Source organism: Myotis nattereri (genome assembly GCF_964212035.1).
Source record: "Myotis nattereri genome assembly, chromosome: 1".
Lineage (NCBI taxonomy): Eukaryota > Metazoa > Chordata > Mammalia > Chiroptera > Vespertilionidae > Myotis > Myotis nattereri.
The window spans coordinates 110,876,489-110,897,573 of record NC_138075.1 but is presented as its reverse complement, the minus strand read 5'-3'; the positions used below and the strand labels follow the sequence as shown (position 1 = coordinate 110,897,573).

General features: G+C 51.0%; 1 protein-coding gene across 1 annotated transcript; it reads left to right on the top strand.

Annotated features, from left to right (window-relative positions):
- Positions 1-12,365: 12,365 nt before the first annotated feature.
- Positions 12,366-15,392, top strand: ISLR (immunoglobulin superfamily containing leucine rich repeat). Its single transcript, XM_081111240.1, has 2 exons — positions 12,366-12,608; positions 13,406-15,392. The coding sequence occupies exon 2, from the start codon at positions 13,414-13,416 to the stop codon at positions 14,683-14,685; it is 1,272 nt and encodes a 423-aa protein (XP_080967366.1). The 5' UTR covers positions 12,366-12,608; positions 13,406-13,413; the 3' UTR covers positions 14,686-15,392.
- The last annotated feature ends 5,693 nt before the right edge of the window (positions 15,393-21,085 follow it).

The following is a 21,085-nucleotide window of genomic DNA, read 5'->3' as shown; positions in this document are numbered from 1 at the left end:
CCTATGAGGGAAGGCAGGGGGTGAGGGGGTAAGAGATCAACCAAAGGACTTGTATGCATGCATATGAGCATAAACAATGAACACAGCTGGGGGTGGGGGTGAGGGCATGTGCTGGGGGTTGGGGAAAGCTGGGGAGAGGTCAATGGGGGGTGGGGAGGAAGGAGACTTATATAATACATCCTATATAATAAAAGGCTAATATATAAATAGACCAAATGGCGGAACAACCAAATAACCGGTCGCTATGATGTGTGATGACCACCAGGGAGTGCAGGCAAAACATGGTGGGCGTCGGCCTTGGCAGGATGGTGGAGGGGGGGGGTGGCGGGGGGCCAGACCAAGGCAGGGTGCCGGTCACTGTCATTGGGACAAGCCTCTTGTGGTTACTGAAAATTCTTTGTCCAGCATGCCACGGTCCTGCCTGGCACTTGCACCTGCTGCCGACGCCAGTCCCGCTCACACCCGCTGCTGGCACTGGAGCCACTGTTCACACCCAATGCAGGCGTCCAGTGCCGCCCCGATCTCTGGGTGCCGTCAGTGGGTGCGAGTAGTGGCTGCCAGCCCCAATCGCCCCTCAGGGCTTCTTCAACTCCCCCTGCTCCTGAGGGGAGATAGCGGCTGGCAACTGCCAAGTGTCCACAGTTGCCCATGGCTAACCCTCTGCTTTGCCTTGACCACACTTAATCAGGAGTTACCTTCTCCTACAGGTCCCTGAACTCAGCTTTCTCCCAAGTTTGAGCAAGCACAAAAAGGTGGCACACATCCCCCTGCTCAGCCTCTCCTGAGAACTAGCTGATCATAACGACACCTTCCTATCAGACCTCACTGGTATTTTGCCTTGCTTGTTCAGCTTCCCCTCCAAAGACACTGCCTATGTCTGCTGCTCTCCTTCCCTCTATCCTATGAAAAAGAGCCTTTTCTTAAAAAAAAATAAATTTTATTGATATCAGAAAGGAAGGGAGAAGGAGAGAGAGAGAAACATCAGTGATGAAAATCATTGATCAGCTGCCTCCTGCATGCCCCACAACTTGGGCATGTGCACTGACCTCAAATCCAACTGTGACCTCCTGGTTCATAGGTCAAGGCTCAATCACTGAGCCACACCGGCCGGACAAAAGAACATTTTCTATTTGACATTAACACACTCACAGATCTCTGAAGTGGGTGTGTTCTCCCTATTGCAATAGTCTTTCTTTCTAATTGAAGTTTCTCCCTGAGTCTGGATTTGTGTTTGTTTGATAAGTTATAGACATTGTTTGCTGGGAATAAAAACTTGGATAACATCAGCAACCTGGAAGTGTACTCCTGCAGCAGGAAGTGGCGCCTGGCTCGCTGCTCTTTCCTAGCGCTTAGACTTCAGCTGAAGCACAGGTGCTACTGAATATGTGTTTTCTGGATGGTTAGGTGATGGATAGATGGATGGGTAGATGAATGAATGAAGTAACAGTTGCTCAACTCAGGAAACAGAGAAGGAAGCCTGCCTTAGAAATGAGGTTTTCCCTGCTCACAGCTGTAGCTACCAGACATTCTAGAAATACATCCTTCATCCTTGGAAATATGTGTAGTCACAGAGTGGGAAATTTTAAGTAACTTTTCTTTTTTAAAATATTAGTTTACTGATTTTACGGAGCGAGAGAGAAACATCAATGTGTTGTTCCACTCATGTATGCATTCATTGGTTGCTTCTTGTATGTGCCCTGACTGGGGATTGAACACACAGCCTTGGTGCAACCTTGGTGTATCAGGACGGTGCTCTAACCAACTGAGCTACCCAGCCAGAGCTTAATGTTACTTTTCAGAGAGAGCTACACCACGTAGAAGCAGATCTCTGAATGTCCTCACTCCTGGTGGAGTCAGTGACTGGGCAACAGTAATGGACTTGACATGGTTAACATGGTCTCACATGAAGTTAAAACAGCTGGTTGGAGATGAAAAAATTATTTCCAGGTTTTTTTTTAGTTTTCTGGCAGCCCTTGCCTTGCTTTCTTCATGTTCACCTTCTCCAACTTCTTGCAGCTGGCTGTGTACACATGTCTCCTCAGTGGCCTGGCCCACCTGTGACTAAGGGAGGATGTAGGTCTGTTAGTCAGCTGCTCTTGACAAAGCAGGTCAATTAAAATCTCTTCACCTTCCCCAAGCTGCTGCTAAGGCAAGTCCCACCCCCTGGCGGCTTGGCTGGGCTCATTTATCTTTTCATCACTCTCAACTGGCTCTGGACTATTTCTGGATCCTGTATCTGTCCCCACATTTCTGCCAGCTTCCTGGAGTCTATGACTTCCTGGAGGCATAGAAAACGACATTGTCCAACAGAATTAGCATCCCACTGTGGCAAAAAATTGACTCGTCAAAAGCAATTTGAGCACACATGAATGTCCCAGTCACTGACCATCTCAATCACTGGTTTTTCCATGGAGAGTTTTACAAACACTTATTCATCATTAAGCCCTTTTATGGTTTGATTTTAATATTGATAGGTTTTTCTCTTTATTCCTTTTACTTAAAAAATTATTTTTAGATGGTTATTCCTTCTCTGGGCTATCTGGTATGGCCACAAGCTAGAAAAATGTAATCATCCAACAGTAAGAGACATTTCCCCCCACTTGGTGGGTGCTATCTGGTGCTCATGTGTGGGCAGAGGTTCACTTTTCTCCTCCCACTGGCCGAACCTGTAGCTAACCTGTGGTCAGGTGGCCTAGCCCTCTGTATTTCCCAGGAATCTTTCCAACCAGCTGACCTCTCCTTAGTACGTCCCAATCTAACAGAGCACCTTCTGCTCCCAGGGGGCTGATGGAGCAGAGCCATATCCTATCTGTGCACCCAACTTGCTCCCTGATCTGGGAATGCAGGCTACACCCCAGGAGCTGAACCTGCTCATATTCCTGCCCCCCTCAACACAGAGAACTGAGGATATTATGTTAACGAAATCCTCCCATCACTCACATTACCAAACATGCCCCCACTTCTCTCAGTCCCGTGTAAGGCTGAGAAGCAGCTGTGATGATTATAGCATCACCTCCTGCCTTTTCATCTACACAGAGGATAAGCTGTGCATCAGTCAGAAAAGTCTCCCTGAAAACCATCTCTGTTTGGGGAGGTGACACACTCTTAGTTTGTTCCATGAGCTGTCCTTCAGTTCTCACAGTGGGGGGGAGCATGCTGGGCGGGGAGCATGCTGGGCGGGGAGCAGCAACCTCACTGGGGAGGGAGGGATCTTGTTCATCACATATGGAGTTTTTTATTGATTGATAGGCGTGGAAGGAGGTAGCCTCATCTCACAGGTCCAGAATGAGACAGGTATTTCTAAATCAATCAGAGTTTTTTATCCTCCAAAAAGAAACTAATGATGAGTTGAACATAGCAGCCACTGAATTAGCCTGGGCATATCACACAAACACATTTGTTATTATATTGTTTCTTTGATTGCTTTATGAAACTAAGTAAAGTTATGTGTCCTGATTCAGAGGTTGCAACTACTGTAAAATGTTCTGCTGAGAAAGAAATGGGAGACATTTTGCTAGCAGATGTGGAATCCTATACAGTGCAGCACGAACCCAGGCCACTATTCCAGCAGGCATAAATCCTGCAATGTATCAAGCAGGGTTGAACATGGCAATGAAAACCTGTTCTCCCCAACTCAGGTATTTTGATTTGAAAGATGGAGTTTCAAATTGTTGTCCTTATTCCTATGAAGATCTCCATGAAATTGAAGAACATATAAAGCAAAAGATTGTTAATATCTTGTCCAAATGCAAACTAGACTTTGCTCATCTATCTGCATATTTGGAAAATGGTGAAAATGTAAATTTTGGCCCTAACCGGTTTGGCTCAGTGGATAGAGCGTTGGCCTGAGGACTCAGGGGTCCCGGGTTTGATTCCGGTCAGGGGCGTGTGCCTTGGTTGCAGGCACATCCCCGGTGGGGGATGTGCAGGAGGCGGCTGATCGATGTTTCTCTCTCATCGATGTTTCTAACTCTCTATCCCTCTCCCTTCCTCTCTGTAAAAAATCAATAAAATATATTTAAAAAAAAAAAGAAAATGTAAATTTTGGAAAATTCCATTCAGTCTATGAACTTCTTATCAAAGAAAAATTTTTTAAGTCTTATCTGCTAACTGTCCTGCACACCTGTTACATAACACTATTAAAAAGAGGTGAGATTTACCGGTGCTGTTGAAACATTCTTAATGAAATTTTGGGTCACTTTTCCGTTTTCTCAAAGCATGCAGAAGCAGTTAATGAGTTTTTTATTGATTGATAGGCGTGGAAGGAGGTAGCCTCATTAGACACAGGTCTACACATGTCTTGTATAAAAGATGTGAACGCATTGGCCTGTTGTAGAATGATATTTTCAAAGTGTGAAAACTTTCTGAATTTGGAAGTATATTGGGAATGAGAAGGGAGAAAGGGGTTACGGCAAAATGGAAAATTTTATACTGTTTCCCCAAAACTTTTTAATGATCTTTGAAGAGACCATAGAAAAAGGTAAACTCTGTGCATCGGACTAGTTCCATTAGGTATATGGGCTGTGCAAAAAGTCACCCAGTGGAAAAATGACTAATTTATTGCAAATTTGCTTTGGAAACAAAAAGTTATCCCCAGTTAAAGAGAATCAAGTTAAAAGGACTTTCTGAATTCTGTTACTAAAATGGAAACTTATTTGAACTCCAACTTTAATTTCACAAGTTCAGATGACTTCTGTGCTTCAAAATCATTTTTCTTGAGAAAAGAGGTTAAATGTGTGATGACCTTTGATGCACTTTGAAATGTTTTTAACTTATGGACATTTAGACATGGAGAGCTTCTGTGATGAATTTATGGATGCAAAGAATCTGACTTCAAACAGCTGGCCTATGGAAACAAGGCTTTGGATAGAGAGAATGGACATTTTTGGAGAGGTGGAAATTAATTTCCGTAAGTCTAAAAATCTGCTGATGTTAATAAGTGAAAACCAAAGTGTTTCATGCTCAAACACTTTTGCTGAGAGGGTATTTAGCACGCTGCCATCACATCGAACTGACTCTAGGAACTGTGTAATGGGGGCCTGAAAAGAGCAGAGCTGAAAGTCAAACTAAATTTTACATTGGTCTCTACTCAGTTTTACCAGCAAAGAAAAGAAGGATGTTCTAAAGGCTGCAGGCAGTCAGGAGAAGTCTTATTGGGAAAGGAAGCTGGAAGAGTAAAAATACTCTATGCAACAAGGGACAGAAGGAAACATATCATCTTTTTTGTTAAATATAGGTTATATCTGTTCAATGAATACTATTATGTTTATATTTTTCATTTTTAGAAGTCTTACATTTATGTATCTTGAGAGTATACAATAATTACTCTATGGGATTTAAATATCCAATAGAGCTTTAAAAAGTTCAAATAAATCGCCATATTGAAGGATAGAAAGAGTATTAAAATATTGTTATATTTTTCTTATACATAGTACTAGTGGCCCGATGCACAAAATTCGTGCATGGGGGGGGGGGGGGCTGGGGGTGTCCCTCAGCCCGGCCTGCACCCTCTCCAATCTGGGATATCCCTCTCGCATTCCAGGACTGCTGGCTCCTAACCACTCTCCTGCCTGCCTGACTAATTGCCCCTAACCACACTGCCTACTGGCTTGCTCGCCCCCAACTGTCCCCCCGCTGGCCTGCTCACCCCCAACTGCCACCCCCCCCCCGCTAACCTGATCACCCACAACTGCCCTCCCCTCTTGGCCCCTAACCACTTCTACCTCTGCCCTGCCACCATGGCTTTGTCCAGAAGAATGTCCAGAAGGTCTCCTGGAAGATCTCCTAGTCTAATTAGCATATTACGCTTTTATTAGTATAGCTAGAGACTTGGTGCATGGGTGGGGGCCAGCTGGTTTTCCTTGAAGGGTGTCCCGGATCAGGGTGGGGGTTCCTTTGGGGGACCAGCTGGCCTGGGCAAGGGGCCTGTGGTGGTTTGCAGGCCAGCCATGCCCCATTGGAGTGGGGGTCCTCACTAGGGATGGTGCTGGCTTGGGCAAGGGGCTGGGGCAGTTTACAGGCCAGCCATACCCCCATGGGATGAGGGTCCCTGCTGGGGGGGGGCGTGGCCAGCCTGGGTGAGGGGCTGAGGGCTGTTTTCAGGCTGGCCACACCCCCTTCAGGGTGTGGGTCCCCATTGGGGGGCGTGGCCAGCTTGGGTGAGGGGCTGAGGGCTGTTTTCAGGCCCTCCCCTCAATGGCTGGCCCGGGTGACCCAAGCCTCCTGCGCTCAGGCTAACTCTGTGACTGCCGCCCACAGGCCCTTTCTTCAGCAGCCAGCGGGGACAGGTGGGAAGCTTGGCTTCCTCTGTTGCTGGGGGCAACCCAAGCCTCCTGCCCGCTCCAGCTGGCTCTGTGGCTGCCACCATCTTTTCCCGCTAATTCGCATGCTCACTCCTCATTGGCTGGTGGGTGTTGTGAGGTGATGGTCAATTTACATATTTCTCTTTTATTAGTGTAGATATTTTTTATTAGTCCTACCATTAGTACTAATTTCCACTGTTAAATGTTGTTTAGTTTAAATAATGGAATTTATGTAACAGAAAGTAAATAGTACAGAATAATATACAATTTCATATAAACACTTATTTTTCATATTTTTGCAATAATATTTTAAAAGTAATTATGTGGCCTGGCTGGTGTGGCTCAGTGATTGAGTGTTGACCCATGAACCAGGAGGTCACGGTTTGATTCCCAGTCAGGGCACATACCCAGGTTTCTGGCTCGATCCCCAGTAGGGGACATGCAGAGGCAGCCAATTGATGATTCTCTCTCATCATTGATGTTTCTATCTCCCTCTCCCTTCATCTCTGAAATCATTAAAATATATATATATTTAAAAGTAATAGCATGTATGTATGGGTATAATTACTTATTTTATACTAGAGGCCCAGTGCACGGATTCATGCACCGGTGGGGTCACTCAGCCTGGCCTGTGCCCTCTTGTAATCCGGGACCCCTCGGTGGATGTCGGAGGCCCGGTGCACAGATTTGACCTGATCCCCGCAGGCCAGGTGGTGGGACCCCACTGGTGCAAAAATCCGTGCACCAGGCCTCTAGTATGCATATAAGATCTTTGGTTAATCTCTTCCCACCCTCCCCCTCCCACCTTCCTGCTGAGATTAATCAGTCTGTTCCATGTTTCCATGCTTGTGCCTTGAGCATCTGCCCCTGGTGGTCAGTGTGTGTCATAGCTAATGGTGGAATGGTAAAGCAGTCGCTTAGGCTTTTATATATATATAGATTAGTGTGGATTTAGGGGGCATGGCATGGCTGTTTTAGGTTATCTTTCTAAAAAGTAGATTATCTTACCTGTCACTCAGCATAATGCTTTTGAGATTCATCCATGTTGTGTGTCTCAGTAGTTCAGTTCTTTTTTTTTGCCAAGTTCCACAGTATGGATATAACACTGTTTTGTTTTGTTTTAAATCCATTCACTCACTAGCTGGATGGACATTTATGTTGTTTCTAGTTTTGGGTGATTGTGAATAATCCTATATAATCCTATCTAATAAAAGAGAAAGATGGTAATTAGCGTACATCCGCTACCCTTCCCATTGGCTAATCAGCAAGATATGAAAATTAACTGTCAGCCAAGATGGCGGCCGGCAGCCAGGCAGCTTGAAGTGAACATGAGGCTTGCTTGCTTCAGTGACAGAGGACTCCAACGTTCCCCGCCTGCCTTGCTGGCCTCTGAACTTGCAGTTTGAAACATTGTAACAAATATAGAAGCTAAACAAAACCCCAGAAACCTGCTTTCAGCCCGCCCGGATCTCAGAGCTGGAGTTGATACAGTGTTTCGATAATAGAACCCAAACAAACCAGATACCTGCTTTCAGCAGCAGAGGCCTCAGAGCTGGAGCCAGAGCTAAAGCTGGCCCAGAATAAAAAAAGAAAAGAAAAAAGGAGCAGTTGGGAGCTTCAGTCACCCACCAGCCTGAAAACAGCCCTCAGCCCCTCACCCAGACTGGCCAGGCACCCCAGTGGGGACCCCCAACCTGAAGGGTGTGTGACCAGCTGCAAACAGCCATCATCCCCTCACCCAGGCTGGCCAGGCACCCCAGTGGGGACCCCCACCCTGATCCAGGACACCCTTCAGGGCAAACCAGCCAGCCCCCAGCCATGCACCAGGCCTCTATCCTATATAGTAAAAGGGTAATATGCCTCCCAGCACCGGGATCAGCAGAGCTGAGAGGCCTCCCGGCACTGGGATCAGTGTGACAGGGGTCAGCACCCAAACCCCCTGATCGCCCTGCGGCTCTGTGTGTGACAGGGGGTGGGGCCACAACCTCCCTATCCACTCTGCTCTGTTCGTGACAGGCAAAGGCGCCCCAACCCCCTGATCAACCCTGCTCTGTGCCTGATGGGGGGAGCTCCCCAACCCCCTGATCGCCCTGTGGCTCTGTGTGTGACAGGGTGCAGCGCCCCAACCCCCTGATCAGCCCTGCTCTGTGGGTGATAGAGGGCAGTGTCCCAACCCCCCCTCCATGGGCCCTGCTCTGTGTGTGATGGGGTAGAGCCATAACTTCCCCATCGGCCCTGCCCTGAGTGTGACAGTGGTGGCGCCCCAACCCCCTGATCCGCCCTGCTCTGTGCGTGACACGGGGGAGCTCCCCAACCCTCTGATGGGTCCTGCTCTGTGTGTGACAGGGAGCAGCGCCCCAACCCCCTGAGTGGCCCTGCTCTGTGCATGACAGGGGTGGTGCCGCAACCTCCCCATCGACCCTGCCTTGAGTGTGACAGGGGGTGGTGCCCCAACCCCCCATTCGGCCCTACCCTGAGTGTGACTGAGGGTGGCATCGCAACCTCCCGATCCGCCCTGCTCTGTGCATGACAGGGGGCAGCGCCCCAACTCCCCAGTTGGCCCTGCTCTGAGCCCGACCATGGGCTGCACCTAGGGATTGGGCCTGCCCTCTGCCACCTGGGAGCAGGCCTAAGCCAGCAGGGCGTTATCTCCCGAGGGGTCCCAGACTGCGAGAGGGCACAGGCCGAGCTGAGGGACCCCCCTTCCCCGAGTGCACAAATTTTTGTGCACCGGGCCTCTAGTCCTATATAATAAAAGCCTAATATGCAAATTGTCCTTGCCGGCTGTCATTTGACCGGAGACTGCGAGTTCGACTGCTCGCTATGACATGCTCTGACCACCAGGAGGTGGCACAGAACATGGTGGATGTCAGCAACACAGTGCTGGTAGCAGGCAGCAGTGAAGGCTCTGCCAGCCCCAATGGCCCCAATGAGAGCAGGACAGTGGAGCAGGTGAACAGGTGGCACCAGGCCTAGGTGGTGCAAGCAGAGGCCTAATCACCCCGCCAATTGTCCCACAGATAGCAACCACTGGCAGTGGCAAGGGGAGGGGCTGCTGCCTGGCCCCCAGGCACTGAGGGAGCTGGGCAGAGGGCCCAGCCCCGATTGATCACCCTGAGGGCAGGATAGTGGAGCAAATGAGGGGGCGGCACCAGGCCAAGGCGGGGTGCCAGGCAGGGCTCCGGGGCTGCAAGGCTGGAGGCACGAGCTGGGGCTGCAAGCTGGGGCCCGATCTCCACAGGCACCCCGAAGGACTCCACCCATGCACAAATTCATGCACCAGACCTCTAGTGATATTATAAATGTGTAGATATAGGTTTTTGTATGAACACATGTTTTATTTTCTTCAGTGACTACCCAAGAATGAAATTGATAGGTTGCATGATAAATGCATGTTTCACTTTGTGAAACTCCCTACTTGTTTTCCAGTGCAGCTATACCATGTTGCATTCCCCCAGCAATGTATGAGTTCCTCTGGATCCTTGATCATTTCAGTTTTAAAAAGATTTCTTTTTCAGTCACTCTGATAGCTGTATGGTGGTATTTCATTATTATAACACTAAAGGCCTGGTGCATGAATTCGTGCACAGTTGGGGTCTGGCCAGCTCGCCCCGATGGGGCTTTTATTATAAAGGATGGAGTTGCCAACTTCGTCTTTTGGTCTGAAGAAGATACCTTTCATTATGGTGGCCAGTACACCTTTGTTTGACTGTTGAACAGATGAATAAACTAAGGAGGGATGAGGTGGGATCCAGGAAGCAAGAAATCTAATCCAAGAGGTGACAGGGAGCCTGAGTAATGGAGGAGGCCATCCCTACGAGCTTCGGGACACAGGCCTCTAAAGAATCCGAGCTGAGCGGGCCAGAGGCACAGCGAGAGAGTTCTTCCAGAAGGCAATAGGAGAGAAGTTCTTCCCTTGACAGAGGACTTTATGTGTTTACCTATGACCAGAGGAGATTCACCCAAGGAGGCCCCTGCCTAGACTGAATTAGTGATAGGTATTTTAAAAAATAAATTAAGCTAAGCCCCCACCACCACCTCACCACACACACCCTTCTAGAAAAAGACAAGTAGTAAGTCCAGGGAAAACAAAAGCTGTAAAAAAAAAGATGATAGTAAGGGCTCTGAAGAAAAAAACAGGGAGGTAATTAAGAGGGGACCTACTTTAGCCTTGGTGGTATCAGAAGGGATGCTCTGAGGAGGTGATGTGTAATGGAAGCCTGAAATGCTAGAAGGAACCAGCTGCAGCAGAAGGGGCTGAGGTCTGGGGAGGACCTTGCATTCTGAAGCCCTGGTGTGCTTTAGAGGAGGGGGTGCAGTGAGACTGTGAGCTCCTCAGCACCTGGGAGGGGGCATGGCCCTTGCATGAGTGAGATGGTGTATGGGCTGTGCAGAAGCACAGCGAAGCCCCCCTGCCAGGAAGCCCTCCCTGACTGGCACAGAAGTCGCTAATTTGCTGAACTCTGGATGTGTGTTTCCAGCTTCTGGTTGACCCACCAAATTCAGGACTTTCCCAAAATTCTCTAGCACAATAGTGATGATGCCAGACAGGGCTTCACCTGCAGTGGGAGGGAGCTCCATTAGACTATAAGAATATCTTCAGCATCAGACCAGGGTGTTTTTCAGGCAGCACACTGCTTCCCAGAACTTCTGTAGCCTGGCTTTGTGGCAAGGGAATGAGAATGTGATGAGCTGGGATGGGGCTCTCTGGGGATGCTTTCAGCCAAAGATGATACCTGTTTGTCCTTGGCCCTGCCAAGAGGGTAAGTTGAGGCATAAAGAGAATTCAGCCAGGTATACAGACAGAAGGAAAGGAAACGGGGAGGAGGATGAGGGACATGAGTAGACTTGTGCTGTGGAAAGCAAAAATATCCCATCTAGAAAGTTTTCAGGGGCTCCCTCATGTTTCTAACTTTCTTCCAGCTCTCTGGTTTGGGGCCTCTTTCTTATCCTCATTCCCTCTTCCCTTGGGCATCCTGTTTGGAGAAAAAGGGTCAGATACCCTCACCCTGAAGGCATATGCCCCTTTCTTACAGGTAGTGTTGGGCAGTGGAGCTCAGGGATTCCAAGCACCAAGGAGGCTACAGAGAATATTCCAGAAAGTGTGAAGTTCCTCAGCCTCACCTCTGCCTGCCAGGTGGGCAGTCCTGGGCGATGGAACCACCTCTGTGAACCTGGGTGTCATCTCATAGTCCCAGCAAAGGAGACAGAAGCTTAGAAGGGTGTTTACACATAGGTAAACACATAAAGTCACTTCCCTGTCTGCCTCCCTGGCCCTACCCACCCTGTGCGATGGGGAGCTGGGGCTGAGACTGGGGACCTCCCTGGACAGCAGCCTGTGTTTAGGGCAGCCCAACTGCAGACCCAGCAGGCAGGCCTGACACAGGGGAAAAGGATGTGTTTTCTTACAAAAACAGGTTTATTTTGGTTCTCACTGAAGCCTCGAAGCCCGGTGAGTGTTTCATACATTTGGGGCTTTCAGCTTTTCATTGAGACACACCCTTCACCCAAACAGGCACACGGATGCAGAGATTCCTACTCATTCTCAACACACACACGCGCACACACGCACGCATGCCCAAATACATGCACACACACAGTCCAAAACACACGAAGACAGTCTCACACCTACTCAAACACAAATACACTCAAACATTCCCAAACACACACAAATTCACACACAGTCTCACACCCACACCCACACAAACACACATACAAACTCATTCCCACACTGAGCTGTCACACCCACATGTACATGCACATATAAATACACACATAACCACTCATACGGGCCCAGCTTAGAAAACGGCCTCCCATTTTTTCTTGTTTAAAGTGAGATTAGAAGTCTCTTACTTTCCTTGAGATTCAGTTTCTTACCCTTCCCACCATAAAAACCCTTCTGTCCCATCTTTTCTTGGGTCCTGTCCAGCTAGTGTGTGCCTTTAAGGAAGTTGAAGCTGCTAAAAGTGAGAGAGAAAGAAAAAAAAAAAAAGCCAAAAAAATTTGGCATCTTCCCCGTCAAGTTTCTGGTGTCACTTATGAAACAGAGGTCCTTGCTGCTGCAGAGAAGCAGTTGTTTTGCTGGAGGAAGGGAGTGTGCAGGCTGCCTGGGCTCCCTTCCTGCAGCCTCCTCTCAGCAGCTGGCCCCGGACTCTGGGTGCAGGGACCAGGCTGCCCCTTCCTCCAGCAGCCCCCTCTTCCCTTGTGCGCCCTTGGCCCTGAAGACTGTCCTGGCTAACTCTGGCCTTTGTTGCTTTCTGGTTCCATCCTGAGAGACACTCCTTGATCAAGAAAGAGTATTTGAAGGTAAGCCAGTGGGAGGAGGGCTCCAAGGGCCAGCAGGAGAAGGGGGGCTGCTGGGCCCAGGGGTTCCCTGGTCATTTCCCTGTGGTTTAGGGTGCTTTGGACCTGTCCAGGGACATCTACCCCTCCTACAACCACAGCCCCGGAAATCCCAGCAGCATTTGGGCGGAGCCTCTGGCCTCGCCCAAGCCAGCTGAGAGGTCCCGGCAGGGTTTAGTTAGGCAGCTGCCTGGCATAGACTTAACAGACAGGCCCTGGGGGTGATTCTGCAGAAAGGGCCTGGTGTCCGCTGTGGTCAGGGCCAGTAGGAGCAAGAGGGGGCTGGGGCGGACGGGGGTGTGTGCACTGCACAGGGGCCTTGTCTGGGCTAGGGCAAAGCATACCTCTTGGGGGGCTCCGGTGGAAGGGGCTGCGGCCAGGATGCCGAACTGACGGCAGGAGGGAGGGTCTGCAGAGTGCTGGGGGAGGGGTGGACTGGAAAACTCATTTCAATCCAGAAAGTCAGCTAGGAACTGGCCAAAGCAGGGAGAGCTCTCCACTCAGAGGAGGAGCTAGGGTTCTCTTCTATCCTGTTGTCACCTCTCCTGGCTGCATGACCTAAAGCAAGTCCTGGACCCTCCTTGGGCCTCGGTTGGCCGTTCTGTAAAATAAGGGTGCTGGGCTAAGTGGTGTTGGGTCTTAGCTGGCTTATGTGGGGCAGGCCCTTCTGATGGGGAAGAGCTCTGGGTTGAGCTCTGCGCTGGCACGACTGCCTTCCATGGGTCCTTGGAGTCGCCTCAGTGTCATGTTCTCCCCGGCAGGAGGTAGGATGCAGGAGCTGTGTCTTCTGTGCTGGGCGGTCCTCCTGGGCCTGGGGCAGGCCTGTCCTGAGCCCTGCGACTGTGGGGAGAAGTACGGCTTCCGGATCGCCGACTGTGCCTACCGCGACCTGGAGGCTGTGCCACCTGGCTTCCCAGCCAACGTGACCACATTGAGCCTGTCAGTCAACCGGCTGCCCAGCTTGCCAGAGGGTGCCTTCAGGGAGGTGCCCCTGCTGCGGTCTCTGTGGCTGGCACACAACGAGATTCGCACAGTGGCTGCTGGCGCTCTGACCTCACTGGGCCATCTCAAGAGCCTGGACCTCAGCCACAACCTCATCTCTGACTTTGCCTGGAGCAACCTGCACAACCTCAGCGCCCTCCAGTTACTCAAGATGAACAGCAATGAGCTGACCTTCATCCCCCGAGATGCCTTCCGCAGTCTTCATGCCCTGAGCTCACTGCAGCTCAATCACAACCGCTTGCACACACTGGCTGAGGGCACCTTTGCACCGCTCACTGTGCTGTCCCACCTGCAGATCAATAACAACCCTTTCCAGTGTACCTGCGGCATCATGTGGTTCAAGACATGGGCCCTGACCACAGCCGTGTCCATCCCAGAGCAGGACAACATCACCTGCACTTCACCCGATGTGCTGAAGGGCACACCGCTGACGCGCCTGCTGCCACTGCCTTGTTCAGCACCCTTGGTGCAACTCACCTACCAGCCCAGCCAGGATGGTGCCGAGCTGCGACCTGGCTTCATGCTGGCACTCTATTGTGCTGTGGAGGGGCAGCCGGCCCCGCAGCTTCACTGGCACATCCAGACGCCTGGTGGCACGGCGGAGATCACCAGCCCCAACGTGGGTGCTGATGGGCATGCCCTGGCAGCCAGCAGCCAGCCACGCTTCCAGGCCTTTGCCAATGGCAGCCTGTTCATCCCTAACTTTGGCAAGCCGGAGGAAGGCACCTACAGCTGCCTGGCCACCAATGAGCTGGGCAGTGCAGAGAGCTCGGTGAACGTGGCACTAGCTACTCCGGGCGAGGATGTGCTGCGGCGCAGGTTCCATGGCAAAGCTGCGGAGGGTAAGGGCTGCTATACGGTGGACAACGAGGTGCAGCCATCAGGTCCTGAGGACAACGTGGTCATCATTTACCTCAGCCGCACTGGAGGCCGGGAGGCTGCCGAAGCAGGGGGCGGGGTCTCTGGGCAGCAGCCTCCAGGTCTGCTTCTGCTGGGCCAGAGCCTCCTCCTCCTCCTCCTCCTCCTCACTTCCTTCTAGCTCCGCCCCCACCCAGCTGAGCTGCAGCAGCCCTCTTGACTCCTCCCCCTGACTCCATGGATGTCCAGGCAGGGGTCTGGGGCTGGCAGCTCCCTAGACCTGCATGAGGGATATCACATCTTCCTACCTCCCCTTCTATTCTCTTCCGGGACACTCGCCACATCCACTTCTAGACTCGCTCAATGCTGGTGACTAGGTCAGAATTGGATCCCATAACTCATGGGTCTTCGGTATTCCTTGCTGCTAACCACATGGCCCATGCCCCCGTGTAGGCAGCCTGCTAACAGGGTACCACCCTACAACTGGGCAAGGCCTCGCTGATGGAATCCAGGGACTGGGACTGACCAGCTGGTGAAGGCTGGGGGCTTAGGACTTGGCAGGGAAATCGCCTGAAGTAGACAGGGCACAGGAAAAAGAAATGGGATATAGGGGCAGAGGCTGGTGTGGCTTTGAAACTCTCAGTGACCTGCTTGAGCTCCTGCTGCCCTGGGGCGTCCCCTAATGACTTGGGGGCTCCAAATTCTCTGCCCCCGTCTCAGACAGGACTGGAGGATCTGGGGGCCTTCCTCTTCTCACCCTTCCTCCTTTAGCCTCTGCCCTGCCATCCTGGACATCTGCTCTGCCTCTCTCTCCAAGTGTGCATCTGTAGCCTAGCCCTCTGAGGCGGCCTCAGCCTGGGAACAGCGGAGGAATAAATAGCATTTCTGATGCTCCCTGTGTCTGCCTGGAGTTTCATCTGATCTAGAAGCCCCTGTCAGGGGTAGGATCAGGAGCTGGAGAGCCAGGATGGCCAGCCGGCCTGTCCACATGGGGCGGGTCTGTGAGACACACACTGACTATGCGGCAGGCGGTAGCATGGGTGGCCCAGTGGTGGGTGAGAGGCTGGGTCCCCAGCTGAGCTGAGTTGCAGATGTCCCTCCCCCCAAATTAGCCCATGAGACAAATGGGAACACTAGCTACTGAGGCTTCCCTGGGACCCTGAGTGGTGCTGTATGCAGTAAGGGTGTGAGGAGGCATTGTAGAGGCGGGGAAAGAGCCTGGATTGTGGTCCTCTTCCTGGTCCAGTCCATGGAAGAGATGTCAGGGAGTGTAGATGGAAGGGGGACAGGCTATGCAAGATGGAGGAGTGAGAGAAGGGAGGGGATGGGGGACATAGGACATAGAGGAGAGAGGGCGGAGGGGAGAAAAAGGACCCAGGAGACTGAGGAGAACAGATTTGAGGGAGAAGCCAAAGGAAATGGATGTCCTTCCTCCCACCTTTTTAGGAAGAGGAAACGGCATTTCTGGAGGAAAGTCCTTTCGTAGGAGTCTTTCCCCCACAGAACAGATGGACCAGTAACTGTCTTGGGGGAGGGAGCAGGTAGGATGAGGGCTTGGAACAGCCTGCAGATCTCTTAGAATGGGGAGCAGGTAGATGGGGTCAGGACCTGGGGACGATAAGAACCCTGTCTCTGTGCTGGGTCAGATGTATCTCCCCTCTGCTTCCATCCCCATCCCTTTCCAAATTGAAGGGTGCTACATATAGGACGACCCCATGGGAGAGACTCTGCCACCTTTGCCCAGAGCTCTCAGGGCTGCTGAGCGCAGCAAAGTAGAGGCAGGGAGACCAAGGAGCCTGGGGTAGCAGCTATGAGCCTTGGAGGCTGGCCAGCCTCCCTCTCCCCTCCTCCTGGTCTGCATTGGGCACTTCTCCACCCCCTCTTCACTTGCAGCTCCCACTGAACAGATGACACCAGCAGCACATGTCAAGGACTGTGTATCTGGTGGAAAAAACAGCAAGAAAAAGCTGAGCCCCTGTGCTGTGCCACCTTAAATAAGTCACTACCCATCTCTGGACTTTAGTTTCCTTAGGGAAAAAAAAAGACAGGCCCTGTCTCAGTTGGTTGGAGTATTGTCCTATACAGGGAAAGGCAACCAATCAGTGTTCCTCTCTCCCTCTCTCTCTTTCTCTCCCCCATCCTCTCTCTCTAAAAAAAAAAAATCAATAAAAACATATCCTCAGGTGAAAATTTAAAAGGCATATTTCTGAATAAAAGAAATGAATGAGTACAATTTTTAAAAAAAGATGAGGTAGAGTAGAAACTAAGATGGCGGCATAGATAAACACCGGGAAATTGCTGCTTCCCACAACAATTGATAAATGCATCAAAAACACAAGGTGGACATCATCCAGAACTACAGGAGGGCTGGCTGAGTGTAAATTCTACAACTAGAAGGAAAGAAAAGCACACTGAGAGCCAGAGGAGCTGCGGAGGTGGAGTGCAGAGGTACGGGGGCTCTCGTGCACGGAAAGGGTCTGGCACCTGAGGACGCGGCTGTCTTTTTGAATCCGGAGGGAGACACAAGCTCCCGACGGCTCTGAACTCCGGTTCCGGGAAGTCTCTGGGGACCCAGGCCTCATACGGGGAGAAACTGGACTGTCTGGCAGCGGGCGAGCTTGAGAGCGGCTTTCCCTCAGAGGTGCTTGCAGCCATTGCCGGGACACTGGGACTCTCGACTCCTTAGGGCGGGGCTGAGGCTCCACCATAGCTGCTTGCTCCGCCCTTTGATTCCTTGAGACCCCGCCCCGCCCAGGCTGCGGCAGAGGCTTTTGCATATGAATGCCCCGGCCCTTTGCAACCTGTAATTACCTAACCGCAGTCGGGCCAGATAGACCCAGAGCTTCCAAGAGAAGGCCCAAGGCCCCACAGCGGCTTGCATTGCTACACAGCTGAGCATCATCAGGGCACTTCCAAACTCCAAAAAAGGGAAGGGGAATCTGCAGTTCTCTTCGTAGTTCCTGCTGTGTAACCTCAGGCAGAGGCTAAATTAGCACCTCCTTAGATCCAAGAGCCAGTGTACCCAGTGGTCAGAGGGGGACCATCCAGATCACAACTCCTCGGATCCATAAGGGACACATTCAGGGTGCAGTCTCAGTGAGCACCAAAGCCCCACTGAAGCAAGTCTTGCCCCAGAAGAGTGTCTCCAGCACAGAAGTTCTCCCACTGCAGACACAGCTGATTCTCACTGCCAATTGGCCTGGAGGTCAATTCCTCCCAGTGATCCTACAACAAGCAAGGCATAGCTACAACAAGACTCTGCACAAAGCCCACAAGGGGGTGCACCAAGAGTGTCCACCTCAGGTAACTGGGGAGGCTGAGCCACTGGGCCCTACAGGACACCTAGCACACAAAGCCACTCTATCAACACAGGGAAGCAGCCAAAATGCTGAGACAAAGAAACAGGTCACAAATGGCAGAAATGGAGGAAAGCAAATGACTGGATGTAGAGTTCAAGGCCACGTTTATAAGGTTTTTCAAGAATTTTATGGAAACCGCTGATAAATTTAGTGAGTCCCTCAATAAGTATAGTGAGACCCTGGAGGATATGAAAAAGGACCAACTAGAAATTAAGCATACACTGACTGAAATAAAGAATAATCTACAGAGATCCAACAGCAGACAAGAGGATCCCAAGAATCAAGTCAAAGATTTGAAATACAAAGAAACAAAAAATACCCAACTGAAAAAGAAGAAAGAAAAGAGATTCCAAAAATATGAAGATAGTGTAAGGAGCCTCTGAGACAACTTCAAGCATACCAACATCAGAATTATAGGGGGACCAGAAGAAGAGAGAGGGCAAGATATTGAAAACCTATTTGAAGAAATAATGACAGAAAACTTCCCCTACCTGGTGAAAGAAATAGACTTACAAGTCCAGGAAGCACAGAGAACCCCAAATAAAAGGAATCCAAAGAGGACCACACCAAGACACATCATAATTAAAATGCCAAGAGCAAAAGACAAAGAGAGAATCTTAAAAGCAGCAAGAGAAAGACAGTCAGTTACCTACAAGGGAGTACCCATCCGACTGTCAGCTGATTTCTCAACAGAAACCATGCAGGCCAGAAGAGAGTGGCAAGAAATATTCAGAGTGATGAATAGCAAGAACCTGCAACCAAGATTACTTTATCCAGCAAAGCTATCATTCAGAATAGAAGGTCAGATAAAGAGCTTCACGGATAAGAAAAAGCTAAAGGAGTTCATCACCACCAAACCAGCATTATATGAAATGCTGAAAGGTATTCTTTAAGAAGAGGAAGAAGAAAAAGGAACTCTTACCATTTGCCACAGCATGGATGGAACTGGAGAGCGGATAAATACCACATGATCTCACTCATTTGTGGAATGTAATGAACAACATAAACTGATGAACAAGGACTGATCCAGAGACGGAGAGGTATTGATTGGACTGTCGGGCTTTGGAGGGAGGGTAGGGGAGGGTGGGGGTAAGGGGGAAAGATCAACCAAAGGACTTACATGCAGGCATATAGGCCTAACCAATGGACACGGACAATGGGGGGGTTGAGGGCATGAGCGGGGGGGGGGGGGGGGGGGTAGAGGGTAACGTGGGGACAAGGACACATATGTAATATCTCAATCAATAAAAATATATTTTTAAAAAAAATGAGGTAGGACATGGTAGTGCTTAAGAGTCCAGTTGACTCTGGTTCGCTAAGGCTTGATAACCCTAACCTGACTTGGACCTCTGATGTCTCTGGCTCCATTCACAGTTGAGCAGGCCTGGCTTTTTGGACTAGGATGTGGGCCCAAGACCTGAGTCAGGGGTGACTGGGGAACAGCTGTGCTCCAAATGAACTGGCTGCTCTCCTGCTTTAAAGTCACCCACGGCGCCCACTGCCTTGGGATGAAGCTCTGAGTTCCCCAGCCACGTATTCATGGCCACTCTGACTGGCTCTCCCAGGTCCCCCCTCTCTCCTGGCCTCCCTTAGAACTAATGACTTGTTCTCTAAATGTTCTGTGATGAGTCTTCCTCTGCACCTTTATTCATGCTGTTCCCTTTGTCTGGACACCATTCCCCTCTTCCTTACTTGGCTGTCAGCCTTTGAGATGGCTTAGGTACCACATCCTCCAGAAAGCCTTCCTGGATGCCCTGCCCCTGCTTCCCAGTGCACAATATGCCCCCTCCTCTGGCTCCCACAGCGCTGGGCGTCCAGTGTCCCAGCCTGATCACACTCTGTTGTGACTGGTTCCTTGTTAAGGGCTGAGACCCTGTCTGCCCTCTCCTCCCTGTGATCCTGTCAGTCATGGACACAGGGCCAGGAAGACATTTTTCACGGCTGCAGTGGGGTCAGAGCCTGCCTTCTTTGCCCTCCTCACAGGCAGCCTTGAAGGTGGGTCCCAGCTCCCTGGTCCTGCCCCTGGTTTCATGTGTGTTTGGGGCTGTATTGGGGTGTAGGAACGTGGAGGAGGAGTTGGCCTCCACTAATTGTGCAGATATTTTTTTAGGCCCCACTGATACTGATCTCTGGAGTGGCCACATTTCCCTCACCCTCTGTAGCCCCAGCCCACAATGGACCCACACCCTCACCTACACAGCTTCCGACCTCCACCAGTCTCCAGCAGGGAAAGGGCCACTTCCCGACCCCCCACTGCCCTTCCCCTCTGCATCCTTGATCTTCCACCATCAGGGCAGCTCCCTCACTGCACACCCCCACCTCCACACCTTAATTCACATTGTCCCCATCTTCCTTAAATCTCTTCTGTGCCCCAAGTCCTGCTCATTCTTGAGGACCCTGAATAAGTCCTACTTTCTAAAGCCAATGCCCCCATGGCTCAAGGGCGGCATCACAGGGTTCCTAATCTCTCCACCACCCAAAGGGATGCGGCTAGTGGGAGGGTCTTTTCTGCCCCAACCCAGGGGGCCCAGCCCAGCATGTGACCAGAATACCCATCCCCACCCAAGCCCCATAAAACCGTGTGGGCATTTTCCCCACGTGACCCACCCCTACGGAGGACTATTTCTCAAGGACAAGTTTATTGCAGGGAGCACACTGACCTCTTTTATAATATCTAAAGGCATACCAACTACAAAAATATCAGCTCTCAAGTGTGGGCAGCTTGGTGTGGGGCCTTGTGCGAGCTCTGACTTTGTTGCCAGTAGGATCCCACTCGCCTTCTCCTGGGCTGCTGGAGCGAGGCTGTCCCAGCTAGAATCACCAATCCAGGTCAGCAGAAGGCTTCAGTGAGGCCCTGGAGGCTGCAGCAGGGCCAGCGAGGGGAGGGACCTGGATGTAGCTTTTCTGGCTGCATTGGCTCCTGGACCAAGGGCCTAAACCATTGATCGCTTTCTTCAGAGCACTTAGCTTCCCAAGGCCAAGGGAGCAGAATAGAGCCCTCTCTCAAGGCTCACAATGTAGACAACCTCCACTCAACCACAGTGACCTCCAGCCTCGGGGGCTGGTCACTGGGATCCTGATCCTGGGACCTGCTGGCAGAGCTAGTGCTAAGCAGAGAGCCTACCATGGCTGGGGCAATGCTGGGAGAACCAGGGAAGGGATGGGCTGGGAAGAGGGGAAGCAAGCGTACAGATGGGGACACATGCCTTGGCGTTCTTCCCC

Excerpts from the sequence above, each read along its gene's own strand:
- ISLR (XM_081111240.1), top strand. The coding sequence starts at position 13,414 with ATGCAGGAGCTGTGTCTTCTGTGCTGGGCGGTCCTCCTGGGCCTGGGG.